General features: G+C 33.1%; 1 protein-coding gene across 13 annotated transcripts in view; it reads left to right on the forward strand.

Moving 5' to 3' along the window:
• The window catches only part of LOC139491171 (mitogen-activated protein kinase kinase kinase 7-like), a 69,360-nt gene that overhangs the window by 37,794 nt on the left and 17,274 nt on the right, over nucleotides 1-14,292 (forward strand). For all 13 annotated transcript variants that reach the window (XM_071278603.1, XM_071278594.1, XM_071278595.1 and 10 more), the window contains one exon: nucleotides 1,045-1,100. In XM_071278603.1, coding sequence (XP_071134704.1) covers nucleotides 1,045-1,100 — 56 coding nt within the window. The remainder of the gene's footprint in view (nucleotides 1-1,044; nucleotides 1,101-14,292) is intronic.

Consider the following 14,292-nt stretch of genomic DNA (forward strand, 5'->3'; position numbering starts at 1 on the left):
CTGTGTATTTGATATGATAGGAAGGCTATACAACATTAATTGGATTATGGTTTTATATTTTATAGCTAGATGCTTTTACAATTTAATTGAATAGCTTTCTAAAAAAAAGGGGGGGTTAAAAGATTTTTTTTTTGTTGATTTTTTTTGTGTGTGTGGGGGGGGGGGGGGCAATACGCAACAGCATAGTGTATTGCACGAAAGCAAAAAAAGGGGGGTGGGGGTAAGCAAAAAAAAATTGTGGGGTGGGGGTCAATTCGCAACAGCTTAGTGTATTGCACAAATTCAAAAAATTGCATATAAATTCAAATCATATAACCAATTCTAAGTTCTTTAACTGTATACAGTTATTCTATGTCAGAAACCTATTATGTGTCAAATATTTAATTACAATCCTAATTCAGACCTATATCAAGCCTGAATATTGTGTCCAATTTGTCCCAACTGTTCAGTGTTGGACCTCTGCGGTTGTATCTAGTTGCGCTTAGTGAAGCAATTTATTATTAAATAACCTTATAACTGCTAATTGGGTTCAAGGACAATAACTCTTTGACTTTGATTGATTGTTTTCAATTTATTTTCAGACAAAAACAGTATACAATGGCCTAGAAAAATAACATTTGTTTAAAAATCATTGTAATTTGAATTTATTTCTTTTTATCCACATAGATTTTAACTTAGAAATTGCCCATTTGGGAAAAAAATAGTTAACATAAACTTGAGAATGAACGAAAAAGAAAAAAGCTTGACATTTTGTTTTTGTTAAACAAATTTAAGTCGGATTAGTTTCAGTTCCTTCTTTGTTTCTATCCCCTTTTGTTTTCCTCTTTTTTTGCACTTGATATGGATCATATGGTGAAGATTAGGACAGGAATTGTGAACTTCCACTGAAATTTATTATGAGATATTTTAACCAAGCATTGTGATAGTTTTTTTATGATGCAAGATTTGCATCTTTCATCTTTTGTATTGCTGTTATGCTACACTGATACATTTAGTTGTCTTTCATTTGATTGTTATTAACCATTCCTATATTTTTCATTACAGCTTGCTCAAGAATACCTTAAAGTACAGACAGAGCTAGCTTTACTTATACAGCGAAAGTGAGTACTAATTTTGTCATAATTGCCTGTTCAAAAGTATTTCTACGCTTAGGCAATCAATTTATGATAATTACCTATTAAGAAAGTTAATGATCTTACACAAAAATATATACATGTACCAAAGAAAGGTTTTGTCCAGGTTTGGCTGTTCACTTGACATGGAAATGTGATGGTGAGAGGGAGCATAAAATTGAGAAAGGAAATGGTTAATGTGTCAAAGCGACAACAACCCGACCATAGAGCAGACAACAGCCAAAAGGCCACCAATGGGTCATCAATGTAGCGAGAAACTCCCTCACCCGGAGGCGTCCTTCAGCTGGCCCTTTAAAAAATATGTATACTTGTACAGTGATAATGGACGTCATACTAAACTTCGAATTATACACAAGAAACTAAAATTAAAAATCATACAAGACTAACAAAGGGCAGAGGCTCCTGACTTGGGACAGGCGCAAAATTGCGACAGGGTTAAACATGTTTATGAGATCTCAACCCTCCCCCTATAGCTCTAGCCAATGTAGAAAAGTAAACTCATGACAATACGCACATTAAAATTCAGTTCAAGAGAAATATTTTTCTGCCCCATCTACGATTGTGGAGGGGTATTATTTTTTTTTCGGTCTGACTGTGTCTGTTCTTTCTTTCCCCTGTCCGACTTAAGTTGAAGTTTTTAGTCAAGGGAATTTTTTGTGAAGACAGAAATTGTAGTACAATCAAATTGAAACATAGTACACATGTTGCCTATGATATGATCTTTCTAATTTTAATGCCAAATTAGAGTTTTGACTACAATTTCATGGTCCACTGATTATAGAAAATGATAGTGTGAGTGGGGCATCAGTGTTCTATGGACACATTCTTCTATATTGTAATGTTCAGTTTAGTTCAAAATCAACCTGGCATCTTCTATGTAGAAGATGAAATTAGGCGGACACTTAGATTTTAATATACATTTTTTGTAAGCATAAATTATATGTTAAACCTAGTAGAAATACATTAAACATCCAAATCTAATTATTATGATGGTTCTTTTGTATGTTTCTAATTACCATACAAAAAGTAGAAACCTTGTTTGAAAAATCTGTAAAATTTAAAAAGCATGTGTTTTGGGCCAAGAATAGTGCAAAAATCGTGAGTTATGAGGTTGTTTTAAGTAAAGTCCTGTAGAGTTACATGTTTTCATAATACCAGAATTGTTTTTGTTTTTTCTCAGATTGACATCTAAATTATTTTCTTTCATTAATATTTATGTTCTTAAGAGATTTATGCTACAAAATTAAGCTTTTGCATAGGGTTTCATTAATGTGTTAATTTTAGTAGTAACTCTTTTAATAATAGCAAGTCAATTTATTATGAATTATGTTTGAAGCATATTTCTGGCTTTTATTTCATCAAAAATTTTGGGATATCTTAAGTTAGGCACAAAGAAGTTTTATAACTGAAATACTGTGAGTTCATTAATAATTATATGATACCCCTTTTTGTGGATTTTGTGGGTACAAGCTTAAGGTAGCATCAAATATATATGTTCAACAAGTTCCAAGTTTTCTAGAGGAAAGTATGCAGACTTTGCCAAAACCATGAAATTAAATATGAATGAATATGCAAGTTTTCCTCTAACCACGAAAATTCGTACCCACGAAAAATAAACGAATTCACAGAAGGTGTAAATGGAGTAGCAAAAAAGTTTTTTTTTGTTTTGTCCATTTTGTCAAAAAGCTTATCGTGTGGGTGCACCTCTCATAAAACTGCATTGACCTTCTAGGAGTTTTCAGGTGGTGGTATCCCCAAATTTAAAATCTTTAATATTGGGGATTTTTTGGCGGTTTTTATTCGCTACCTTTGCTGATTTTTTGTCATTTATTCAGATTTGGAATATTGCATATATATTGCATAATTGATTATATAATTATAGATTATCGTTGGTCATCTCAACGAGATTGATTTTCTCGCTTGAGCTGGTACAGCGAAAGTGAGAAAAGCAATCGAGTTGAGATGACCAATGATAATCTGTTTATCGCTATTTTACCTATGAGGACGTTGTCAATTTCATGTCAATTTCGTTAGCAACGCCACGTGGCCTCCTTAGTTTCTAGCGATAATTTTTCCATCTCAAGCGAGAAGCATGATATGAAAATTATCACAAAAAAAGATCAAAAGAAAAATGCACAAAATAGCGATAATACAGAATATTATGATTTTATGGTATGCTTGAATAAATGACCTTTATTGCAAATAGTTATTTAATTCACTGCAAATGAACTCAAACTCCTTTGAAATTAAGGTATGGTTTTTATTAAGACCGAAACTTGGTATTATGCCTGTCTGTATTTTCGGAGGTTGGATTTGGCCCCTTTTAGTTTACTTGACTCTACTTCTTTTCCCTATGTTTGGTATGAAAATTTTGGTGTCCAAAAATATTTTGTTTTGTTTTGCCCATTTTTTCAAAAAGGTTATTCGCTACATTGAAGACCTGTTGGTGACCTTCTGCTGTTGTTTTTTTCTATGGTCGGGTTGTTGTCTCTTTGGCACATTCCCCATTTCCATTCTCAATTTTATTGATTATTATTTGTTGTTGACAGTCTTGGATGTCATTTTAAGAATTCAATTCTTTAAAGATTACATTATCTGTCCTAAATGCTACAAACTGTGACTTTTTTTTATTAGCAGAACCATCAAAATAATATTTCAGCCCTGTTAAATCCTGTATGACTAGGTTGACATGTGATATTGTTTAAAGCATAAATTACCATCACTCTAGAAAAAAGTTTTTTTCCCTTGAAACTTTTGAACATTGGCTTATATGGCAGAAATAAATCTTTGAAACACTTTTTCTTTTCTCGTTTATACAGAAAAAATAATTCTTTGATAACTATTTTAACAGTTCTTTTTAGTTATGGAATATATATGAATGGAGCCAACAGGTCAGTCTGTGTGTAGATCATAGATATAACAATGATTTTAAAATGTGGAGAAAACAACACCTCATCCTATTCCTGTTAAATTAATATTCTTCAGCTGTAATTTGAATGCTATTGAAATTTAAATTGAGTTGTGTCACTTTGAGAAATATGAATTAAATACAAGTCAGCAAAATGTTCAGGAAGTAAAAGATAAAAACATAAGTGGACACAAGGGAAATTTTGAGTAAACTGCCATATTTGAAAGAATAAATGAATTATGAATCAGGAAGTTTTCAGAGAGAAATATTTGGATCCATGGGACCTATTTAAAAGTTGTGAGCACAATCAGTTTGACCTGTTAATTCGATATGTCATTTGTAGGAGTGATTTGGAGTTTAAGTTGTCTGTCTGCAAATCTAAATATAGACATAATAAACTGCAATAATTTTTGAATGATTCTGTGTATTCAGATCATAGATAAAGGAAAAGATTGATGAAAAATTATATTTTATTGTTATGTTAACATGCAAGTTATTTGTATTTCAAATTAAATAATTTCATTTTTGAAAACATGAACAAAAAATAAGAATGAAATTGAAGGATAGTGCTTTACATTTTTAAATTCAGAATGAGAAAATATTGAAAAACTTGGAAACTCATGCATTGGGACATGCACAAACCTTCCTCTTAATGCATGAATTTGCTCAGTCTATGAAAATATTTTATTTAAAAATCATTGACGAATCAGACCCACTCAATTGGATTATATGTCCTCAGCTAAAGTACTTCTACACTACAGTTGATAATTAAATGCTGGGTTACAAGTTGTTTCTTGCAAACATTGGAGTATCAGTTTGAAAAGCTGTCACTGGTGAAAATTAGTTATTGATGCAGACTGGCTTTTTTCAGTTCACTTTTTTGAAAAATATCATTACAAAACAACAACATTATGGCAGGAATTAAGTTCAATGATCCCATGTTCATACTTGATAAGATTGATTGATTGTTGGTTGCTTAATGTCCATGGGAAGATTTCATTAGGTATGAAATAATAAGTCATAAAGATTACAAAATTCATCTAGTCATGTATCCAGCATGTACAAGTTGGATTGCACAGCAATTTCACAACTTTCAAGCTAAACTTAAATTAATCAATGCTTAGATTTAGTGCAATAATTCTCTTGGTAAATCAAACAAAACAATTCAAATTATTAATATTTCTGTGAATAAATAAATCATTTAAACTATTTTAATAAAAAAATCTTATATTATTCATAGAAATTCATTCTCACATGAAGCAAGTGCTGTTGACTTTAAAGAACATTAATTCATCTCAACTAAATAAAAAAATTGCAAAAAGAGAACTAATGTTTGCATGTTTAATTCTTGTTTTCCCATAATGCCTCTGTAAATTAGTCATAACTGTTTCCCCCTGGTGAATTAAACTGAATAAGGCAAATTAAGAAATGCGAGTAAATCATATCTTTTAACATTGATCTCCAGTAAGAAAGAGAATTAGTTGTTTGGGATGAGTTATAGGATGAATGTTCATGTTAGAAGAGGAGGAAAATATATTGTTTTACTTGAAGAGATCTCAGCTTTCTTGGTGAACTTTTTCTATCTGTTGTTAAAGCCATTTTTACAACGCTTTCTAGCAAAGCCCAAGGTTTTTTATTCGAAATGAGCCATAATGTATATATTGGTTTCCAATACATTTAACTTGTTGGTTTGGGCTTACATTTATGAGTGATAAATGCTGATGTAACATTATAAGTTTCCAATACATTTAACTTGTTGGTTTGGGTTTACATTTATGAGTGATAAATGCTGATGTAACATTATCTAGATCTGTTGTCTTTTATAATTGATGCAAAGTGCATAGTGTCAAGGACTTTATAGTGCCTAGCAATATTTCTGTCTTATAAACCCACTGTAAAGAACCTCCCTAATAGATTTTTCTTGTCCTGAACACATGTATTTACATGACATTTTTTACCCCTAAATATTCAGAAGATAAAAATCAAACTTCCAATCTTATTGTTTTAATGTGCACATTTACTTTGCTTTAATTTGCACTTTACCATGACAAAAGAATTATGTAAATTTATATAATCAATTTATGTAAATAAGTTTATGTATTTTTACAAATAACATCATGTAATAGATTGCTTTAGTAGATCATATTTTTAGGGATAGCTAAATCCATTTCCTGTTCCAATTCATCACCATGTGACTTGTTCTATTATATTCTCAATGGTAAATTTCAGTATCTATATCAAGACTTTTTTATTAAGGGTTTTTTTTCTAGTCAGGAAATTTTCATAAATCATCTTCCTTAGAGAAACCCAATTATATAAAAACAGTTTTGGTTTACATTTTCCATAAAGAAAGCATTAACAATTGTGTTGACCTGGTTGCTGAACTGGTTCCCTGTATAATTGATCTTGTTCCTTGTGTTATTTCCTAATTCTAACCTTTTTCTGGAAATAGACATTTAGGTTGATTTATTGGTATATAAAAAAATCTAGCCTAATTGTCTAGAGTGTGTCAATCTTAAATTGTTAAGCGATTTTTTTAACTAACAGTAGATACATCTTTATTGAGATGAAAAAATGTGTTTTATTTATGTAGGATCTTGAAATGAGAATAAACTGTATATAAGCTAGGTCAATACCAATGAGACAGCAATTAATCAACACCCTTTAACCATATATTATGCACTTATTTCAGTTCTTTTGCAGCCTCAATCAATTGAAAACTGTTCAAAAACTGAAAATCACAAAAATACTGAAGTCCGAGGAAATTTTAAACCGCAAGTCACTTAATGCAATTGTAAAATCAAAAGCTCAAACACTTCAAAAAATGGATAACAACTGTCATATTCCTGACTTAGTACAGACATTTTCGTATGTAGAAAATGGTGGATTGATTTTATATCTAGCTAAACCTCTCACTTGTATAATGGTTTCATCAAGTTCCAATGTGTCATTGTCTGTGTCACCTAAATATCAAATAAAGAAGGAATGAGTTCTGCAACACCAAATGGTCTGGGGTCAGCACCAAAAGGGTTTGAATAGGATATTTAAAGTATAGTAATATCTATGTTACCAGAAGTCTGGCCAGATTAGCTATCCATGATATCAGTAGGTAACTGTAACTGTAAAGTATAGTAATATCTATGTTACCAGAAGTCTGGCCAGATTAGCTATCCATCATATCAGTAGGTAACTGTAACTGTAAAGTATAGTAATATCTATGTTACCAGAAGTCTGGCCAGATTAGCTATCCATGATATCAGTAGGTAACTGTAACTGTAAAGTATAGTAATATCTATGTTACCAGAAGTCTGGCCAGATTAGCTATCCATGATATCAGTAGGTAACTGTAACTGTAAAGTATAGTAATATCTATGTTACCAGAAGTCTGGCCAGATTAGCTATCCATGATATCAGTAGGTAACTATAACTGTAAAGTATAGTAATATCTATGTTACCAGAAGTCTGGCCAGATTAGCTATCCATGATATCAGTAGGTAACTGTAACTGTAAAGTATAGTAATATCTATGTTACCAGAAGTCTGGCCAGATTAGCTAGATCCATGATATCAGTAGGTAACTGTAACTGTAAAGTATAGTAATATCTATGTTACCAGAAGTCTGGCCAGATTAGCTATCCATGATATCAGTAGGTAACTGTAACTGTAAAGTATAGTAATATCTATGTTACCAGAAGTCTGGCCAGATTAGCTATCCATGATATCAGTAGGTAACTGTAACTGTAAAGTATAGTAATATCTATGTTACCAGAAGTCTGGCCAGATTAGCTATCCATGATATCAGTAGGTAACTGTAACTGTAAAGTATAGTAATATCTATGTTACCAGAAGTCTGGCCAGATTAGCTATCCATCATATCAGTAGGTAACTGTAACTGTAAAGTATAGTAATATCTATGTTACCAGAAGTCTGGCCAGATTAGCTATCCATGATATCAGTAGGTAACTGTAACTGTAAAGTATAGTAATATCTATGTTACCAGAAGTCTGGCCAGATTAGCTATCCATGATATCAGTAGGTAACTGTAACTGTAAAGTATAGTAATATCTATGTTACCAGAAGTCTGGCCAGATTAGCTATCCATGATATCAGTAGGTAACTGTAACTGTAAAGTATAGTAATATCTATGTTACCAGAAGTCTGGCCAGATTAGCTATCCATGATATCAGTAGGTAACTGTAACTGTAAAGTATAGTTATATCTATGTTACCAGAAGTCTGGCCAGATTAGCTATCCATCATATCAGTAGGTAACTGTAACTGTAAAGTATAGTAATATCTATGTTACCAGAAGTCTGGCCAGATTAGCTATCCATCATATCAGTAGGTAACTGTAACTGTAAAGTATAGTAATATCTATGTTACCAGAAGTCTGGCCAGATTAGCTCTCCATGATATCAGTAGGTAACTGTAACTGTAAAGTATAGTAATATCTATGTTACCAGAAGTCTGGCCAGATTAGCTATCAATGATATCAGTAGGTAACTGTAACTGTAAAGTATAGTAATATCTATGTTACCAGAAGTCTGGCCAGATTAGCTATCCATGATATCAGTAGGTAACTGTTACTGTAAAGTATAGTAATATCTATGTTACCAGAAGTCTGGCCAGATTAGCTATCCATGATATCAGTAGGTAACTGTAACTGTAAAGTATAGTAATATCTATGTTACCAGAAGTCTGGCCAGATTAGCTATCCATGATATCAGTAGGTAACTGTAACTGTAAAGTATAGTAATATCTATGTTACCAGAAGTCTGGCCAGATTAGCTATCCATCATATCAGTAGGTAACTGTAACTGTAAAGTATAGTAATATCTATGTTACCAGAAGTCTGGCCAGATTAGCTATCCATGATATCAGTAGGTAACTGTAACTGTAAAGTATAGTAATATCTATGTTACCAGAAGTCTGGCCAGATTAGCTATCCATGATATCAGTAGGTAACTGTAACTGTAAAGTATAGTAATATCTATGTTACCAGAAGTCTGGCCAGATTAGCTATCCATGATATCAGTAGGTAACTGTAACTGTAAAGTATAGTAATATCTATGTTACCAGAAGTCTGGCCAGATTAGCTATCCATGATATCAGTAGGTAACTGTAACTGTAAAGTATAGTTATATCTATGTTACCAGAAGTCTGGCCAGATTAGCTATCCATGATATCAGTAGGTAACTGTAACTGTAAAGTATAGTAATATCTACGTTACCAGAAGTCTGGCCAGATTAGCTATCCATCATATCAGTAGGTAACTGTAACTGTAAAGTATAGTAATATCTATGTTACCAGAAGTCTGGCCAGATTAGCTATCCATGATATCAGTAGGTAACTGTAACTGTAAAGTATAGTAATATCTATGTTACCAGAAGTCTGGCCAGATTAGCTATCCATGATATCAGTAGGTAACTGTAACTGTAAAGTATAGTAATATCTATGTTACCAGAAGTCTGGCCAGATTAGCTCTCCATGATATCAGTAGGTAACTGTAACTGTAAAGTATAGTAATATCTATGTTACCAGAAGTCTGGCCAGATTAGCTAGATCCATGATATCAGTAGGTAACTGTAACTGTAAAGTATAGTAATATCTATGTTACCAGAAGTCTGGCCAGATTAGCTATCCATGATATCAGTAGGTAACTGTAACTGTAAAGTATAGTAATATCTATGTTACCAGAAGTCTGGCCAGATTAGCTATCCATGATATCAGTAGGTAACTGTAACTGTAAAGTATAGTAATATCTATGTTACCAGAAGTCTGGCCAGATTAGCTATCCATGATATCAGTAGGTAACTGTAACTGTAAAGTATAGTAATATCTATGTTACCAGAAGTCTGGCCAGATTAGCTATCCATGATATCAGTAGGTAACTGTAACTGTAAAGTATAGTAATATCTATGTTACCAGAAGTCTGGCCAGATTAGCTATCCATGATATCAGTAGGTAACTGTAACTGTAAAGTATAGTAATATCTATGTTACCAGAAGTCTGGCCAGATTAGCTATCCATCATATCAGTAGGTAACTGTAACTGTAAAGTATAGTAATATCTATGTTACCAGAAGTCTGGCCAGATTAGCTATCCATCATATCAGTAGGTAACTGTAACTGTAAAGTATAGTAATATCTATGTTACCAGAAGTCTGGCCAGATTAGCTATCCATGATATCAGTAGGTAACTGTAACTGTAAAGTATAGTAATATCTATGTTACCAGAAGTCTGGCCAGATTAGCTATCCATGATATCAGTAGGTAACTGTAACTGTAAAGTATAGTAATATCTATGTTACCAGAAGTCTGGCCAGATTAGCTATCCATGATATCAGTAGGTAACTGTAACTGTAAAGTATAGTAATATCTATGTTACCAGAAGTCTGGCCAGATTAGCTATCCATGATATCAGTAGGTAACTGTAACTGTAAAGTATAGTAATATCTATGTTACCAGAAGTCTGGCCAGATTAGCTATCCATGATATCAGTAGGTAACTGTAACTGTAAAGTATAGTAATATCTATGTTACCAGAAGTCTGGCCAGATTAGCTAGATCCATGATATCAGTAGGTAACTGTAACTGTAAAGTATAGTAATATCTATGTTACCAGAAGTCTGGCCAGATTAGCTATCCATGATATCAGTAGGTAACTGTAACTGTAAAGTATAGTAATATCTATGTTACCAGAAGTCTGGCCAGATTAGCTATCCATGATATCAGTAGGTAACTGTAACTGTAAAGTATAGTAATATCTATGTTACCAGAAGTCTGGCCAGATTAGCTATCCATGATATCAGTAGGTAACTGTAACTGTAAAGTATAGTAATATCTATGTTACCAGAAGTCTGGCCAGATTAGCTATCCATGATATCAGTAGGTAACTGTAACTGTAAAGTATAGTAATATCTATGTTACCAGAAGTCTGGCCAGATTAGCTATCCATGATATCAGTAGGTAACTGTAACTGTAAAGTATAGTAATATCTATGTTACCAGAAGTCTGGCCAGATTAGCTATCCATGATATCAGTAGGTAACTGTAACTGTAAAGTATAGTAATATCTATGTTACCAGAAGTCTGGCCAGATTAGCTATCCATGATATCAGTAGGTAACTGTTACTGTAAAGTATAGTAATATCTATGTTACCAGAAGTCTGGCCAGATTAGCTATCCATCATATCAGTAGGTAACTGTAACTGTAAAGTATAGTAATATCTATGTTACCAGAAGTCTGGCCAGATTAGCTATCCATGATATCAGTAGGTAACTGTAACTGTAAAGTATAGTAATATCTATGTTACCAGAAGTCTGGCCAGATTAGCTATCCATGATATCAGTAGGTAACTGTAACTGTAAAGTATAGTAATATCTATGTTACCAGAAGTCTGGCCAGATTAGCTATCCATGATATCAGTAGGTAACTGTAACTGTAAAGTATAGTAATATCTATGTTACCAGAAGTCTGGCCAGATTAGCTATCCATGATATCAGTAGGTAACTGTAACTGTAAAGTATAGTAATATCTATGTTACCAGAAGTCTGGCCAGATTAGCTATCCATGATATCAGTAGGTAACTGTAACTGTAAAGTATAGTAATATCTATGTTACCAGAAGTCTGGCCAGATTAGCTATCCATGATATCAGTAGGTAACTGTAACTGTAAAGTATAGTAATATCTATGTTACCAGAAGTCTGGCCAGATTAGCTATCCATGATATCAGTAGGTAACTGTAACTGTAAAGTATAGTAATATCTATGTTACCAGAAGTCTGGCCAGATAAGCTAGATCCATGATATCAGTAGGTAACTGTAACTGTAAAGTATAGTAATATCTATGTTACCAGAAGTCTGGCCAGATTAGCTATCCATGATATCAGTAGGTAACTGTAACTGTAAAGTATAGTAATATCTATGTTACTAGAAGTCTGGCCAGATAAGCTATCCATGATATCAGTAGGTAACTGTAACTGTAAAGTATAGTAATATCTATGTTACCAGAAGTCTGGCCAGATTAGCTATCCATGATATCAGTAGGTAACTATAACTGTAAAGTATAGTAATATCTATGTTACCAGAAGTCTGGCCAGATTAGCTATCCATCATATCAGTAGGTAACTGTAACTGTAAAGTATAGTAATATCTATGTTACCAGAAGTCTGGCCAGATTAGCTATCCATGATATCAGTAGGTAACTGTAACTGTAAAGTATAGTAATATCTATGTTACCAGAAGTCTGGCCAGATTAGCTATCCATGATATCAGTAGGTAACTGTAACTGTAAAGTATAGTAGTATCTATGTTACCAGAAGTCTGGCCAGATTAGCTATCCATGATATCAGTAGGTAACTGTAACTGTAAAGTATAGTAATATCTATGTTACCAGAAGTCTGGCCAGATTAGCTATCCATCATATCAGTAGGTAACTGTAACTGTAAAGTATAGTAATATCTATGTTACCAGAAGTCTGGCCAGATTAGCTATCCATCATATCAGTAGGTAACTGTAACTGTAAAGTATAGTAATATCTATGTTACCAGAAGTCTGTCCAGATTAGCTATCCATCATATCAGTAGGTAACTGTAACTGTAAAGTATAGTAATATCTATGTTACCAGAAGTCTGGCCAGATTAGCTATCCATGATATCAGTAGGTAACTGTAACTAAAGTATAGTAATATCTATGTTACCAGAAGTCTGGCCAGATTAGCTATCCATGATATCAGTAGGTAACTGTAACTGTAAAGTATAGTAATATCTATGTTACCAGAAGTCTGGCCAGATTAGCTATCCATCATATCAGTAGGTAACTGTAACTGTAAAGTATAGTAATATCTATGTTACCAGAAGTCTGGCCAGATTAGCTATCCATGATATCAGTAGGTAACTGTAACTGTAAAGTATAGTAATATCTATGTTACCAGAAGTCTGGCCAGATTAGCTATCCATGATATCAGTAGGTAACTGTAACTGTAAAGTATAGTAATATCTATGTTACCAGAAGTCTGGCCAGATTAGCTATCCATGATATCAGTAGGTAACTGTAACTGTAAAGTATAGTAATATCTATGTTACCAGAAGTCTGGCCAGATTAGCTATCCATGATATCAGTAGGTAACTGTAACTGTAAAGTATAGTAATATCTATGTTACCAGAAGTCTGGCCAGATTAGCTATCCATGATATCAGTAGGTAACTGTAACTGTAAAGTATAGTAATATCTATGTTACCAGAAGTCTGGCCAGATTAGCTATCCATGATATCAGTAGGTAACTGTAACTGTAAAGTATAGTAATATCTATGTTACCAGAAGTCTGGCCAGATTAGCTATCCATGATATCAGTAGGTAACTGTAACTGTAAAGTATAGTAATATCTATGTTACCAGAAGTCTGGCCAGATTAGCTATCCATGATATCAGTAGGTAACTGTAACTGTAAAGTATAGTAATATCTATGTTACCAGAAGTCTGGCCAGATTAGCTATCCATGATATCAGTAGGTAACTGTAACTGTAAAGTATAGTAATATCTATGTTACCAGAAGTCTGGCCAGATTAGCTATCCATGATATCAGTAGGTAACTGTAACTGTAAAGTATAGTAATATCTATGTTACCAGAAGTCTGGCCAGATTAGCTATCCATGATATCAGTAGGTAACTGTAACTGTAAAGTATAGTAATATCTATGTTACCAGAAGTCTGGCCAGATTAGCTAGATCCATGATATCAGTAGGTAACTGTAACTGTAAAGTATAGTAATATCTATGTTACCAGAAGTCTGGCCAGATTAGCTAGATCCATGATATCAGTAGGTAACTGTAACTGTAAAGTATAGTAATATCTATGTTACCAGAAGTCTGGCCAGATTAGCTATCCATGATATCAGTAGGTAACTGTAACTGTAAAGTATAGTAATATCTATGTTACCAGAAGTCTGGCCAGATTAGCTATCCATGATATCAGTAGGTCCGAGACCACCATTGTCGTCCCTTGATTTTCGTTGTTCACAAATATAGTCCCTAGTGTTGACAGTGGGTTACTTGCCATTAATTTTTATACCCCTTCCAAATTTATTTCTCCATGTTCACTGCCTCAAATTGCAAGAAGGGGGTTGAAATTACACTGTAAAAAAATTTGGGTCCAGAATTTTAAAGGAAAGTAGTGATTTGGTCCAGCTGAAAAAGGTTGAAAATGAGCACTTCGGAAGCTGTCAAAAGATTTCAAGACGCCCTAAACATAAAATTG

Source organism: Mytilus edulis, chromosome 10 (assembly GCF_963676685.1).
Source record: "Mytilus edulis chromosome 10, xbMytEdul2.2, whole genome shotgun sequence".
NCBI classification, from domain to species: domain Eukaryota; kingdom Metazoa; phylum Mollusca; class Bivalvia; order Mytilida; family Mytilidae; genus Mytilus; species Mytilus edulis.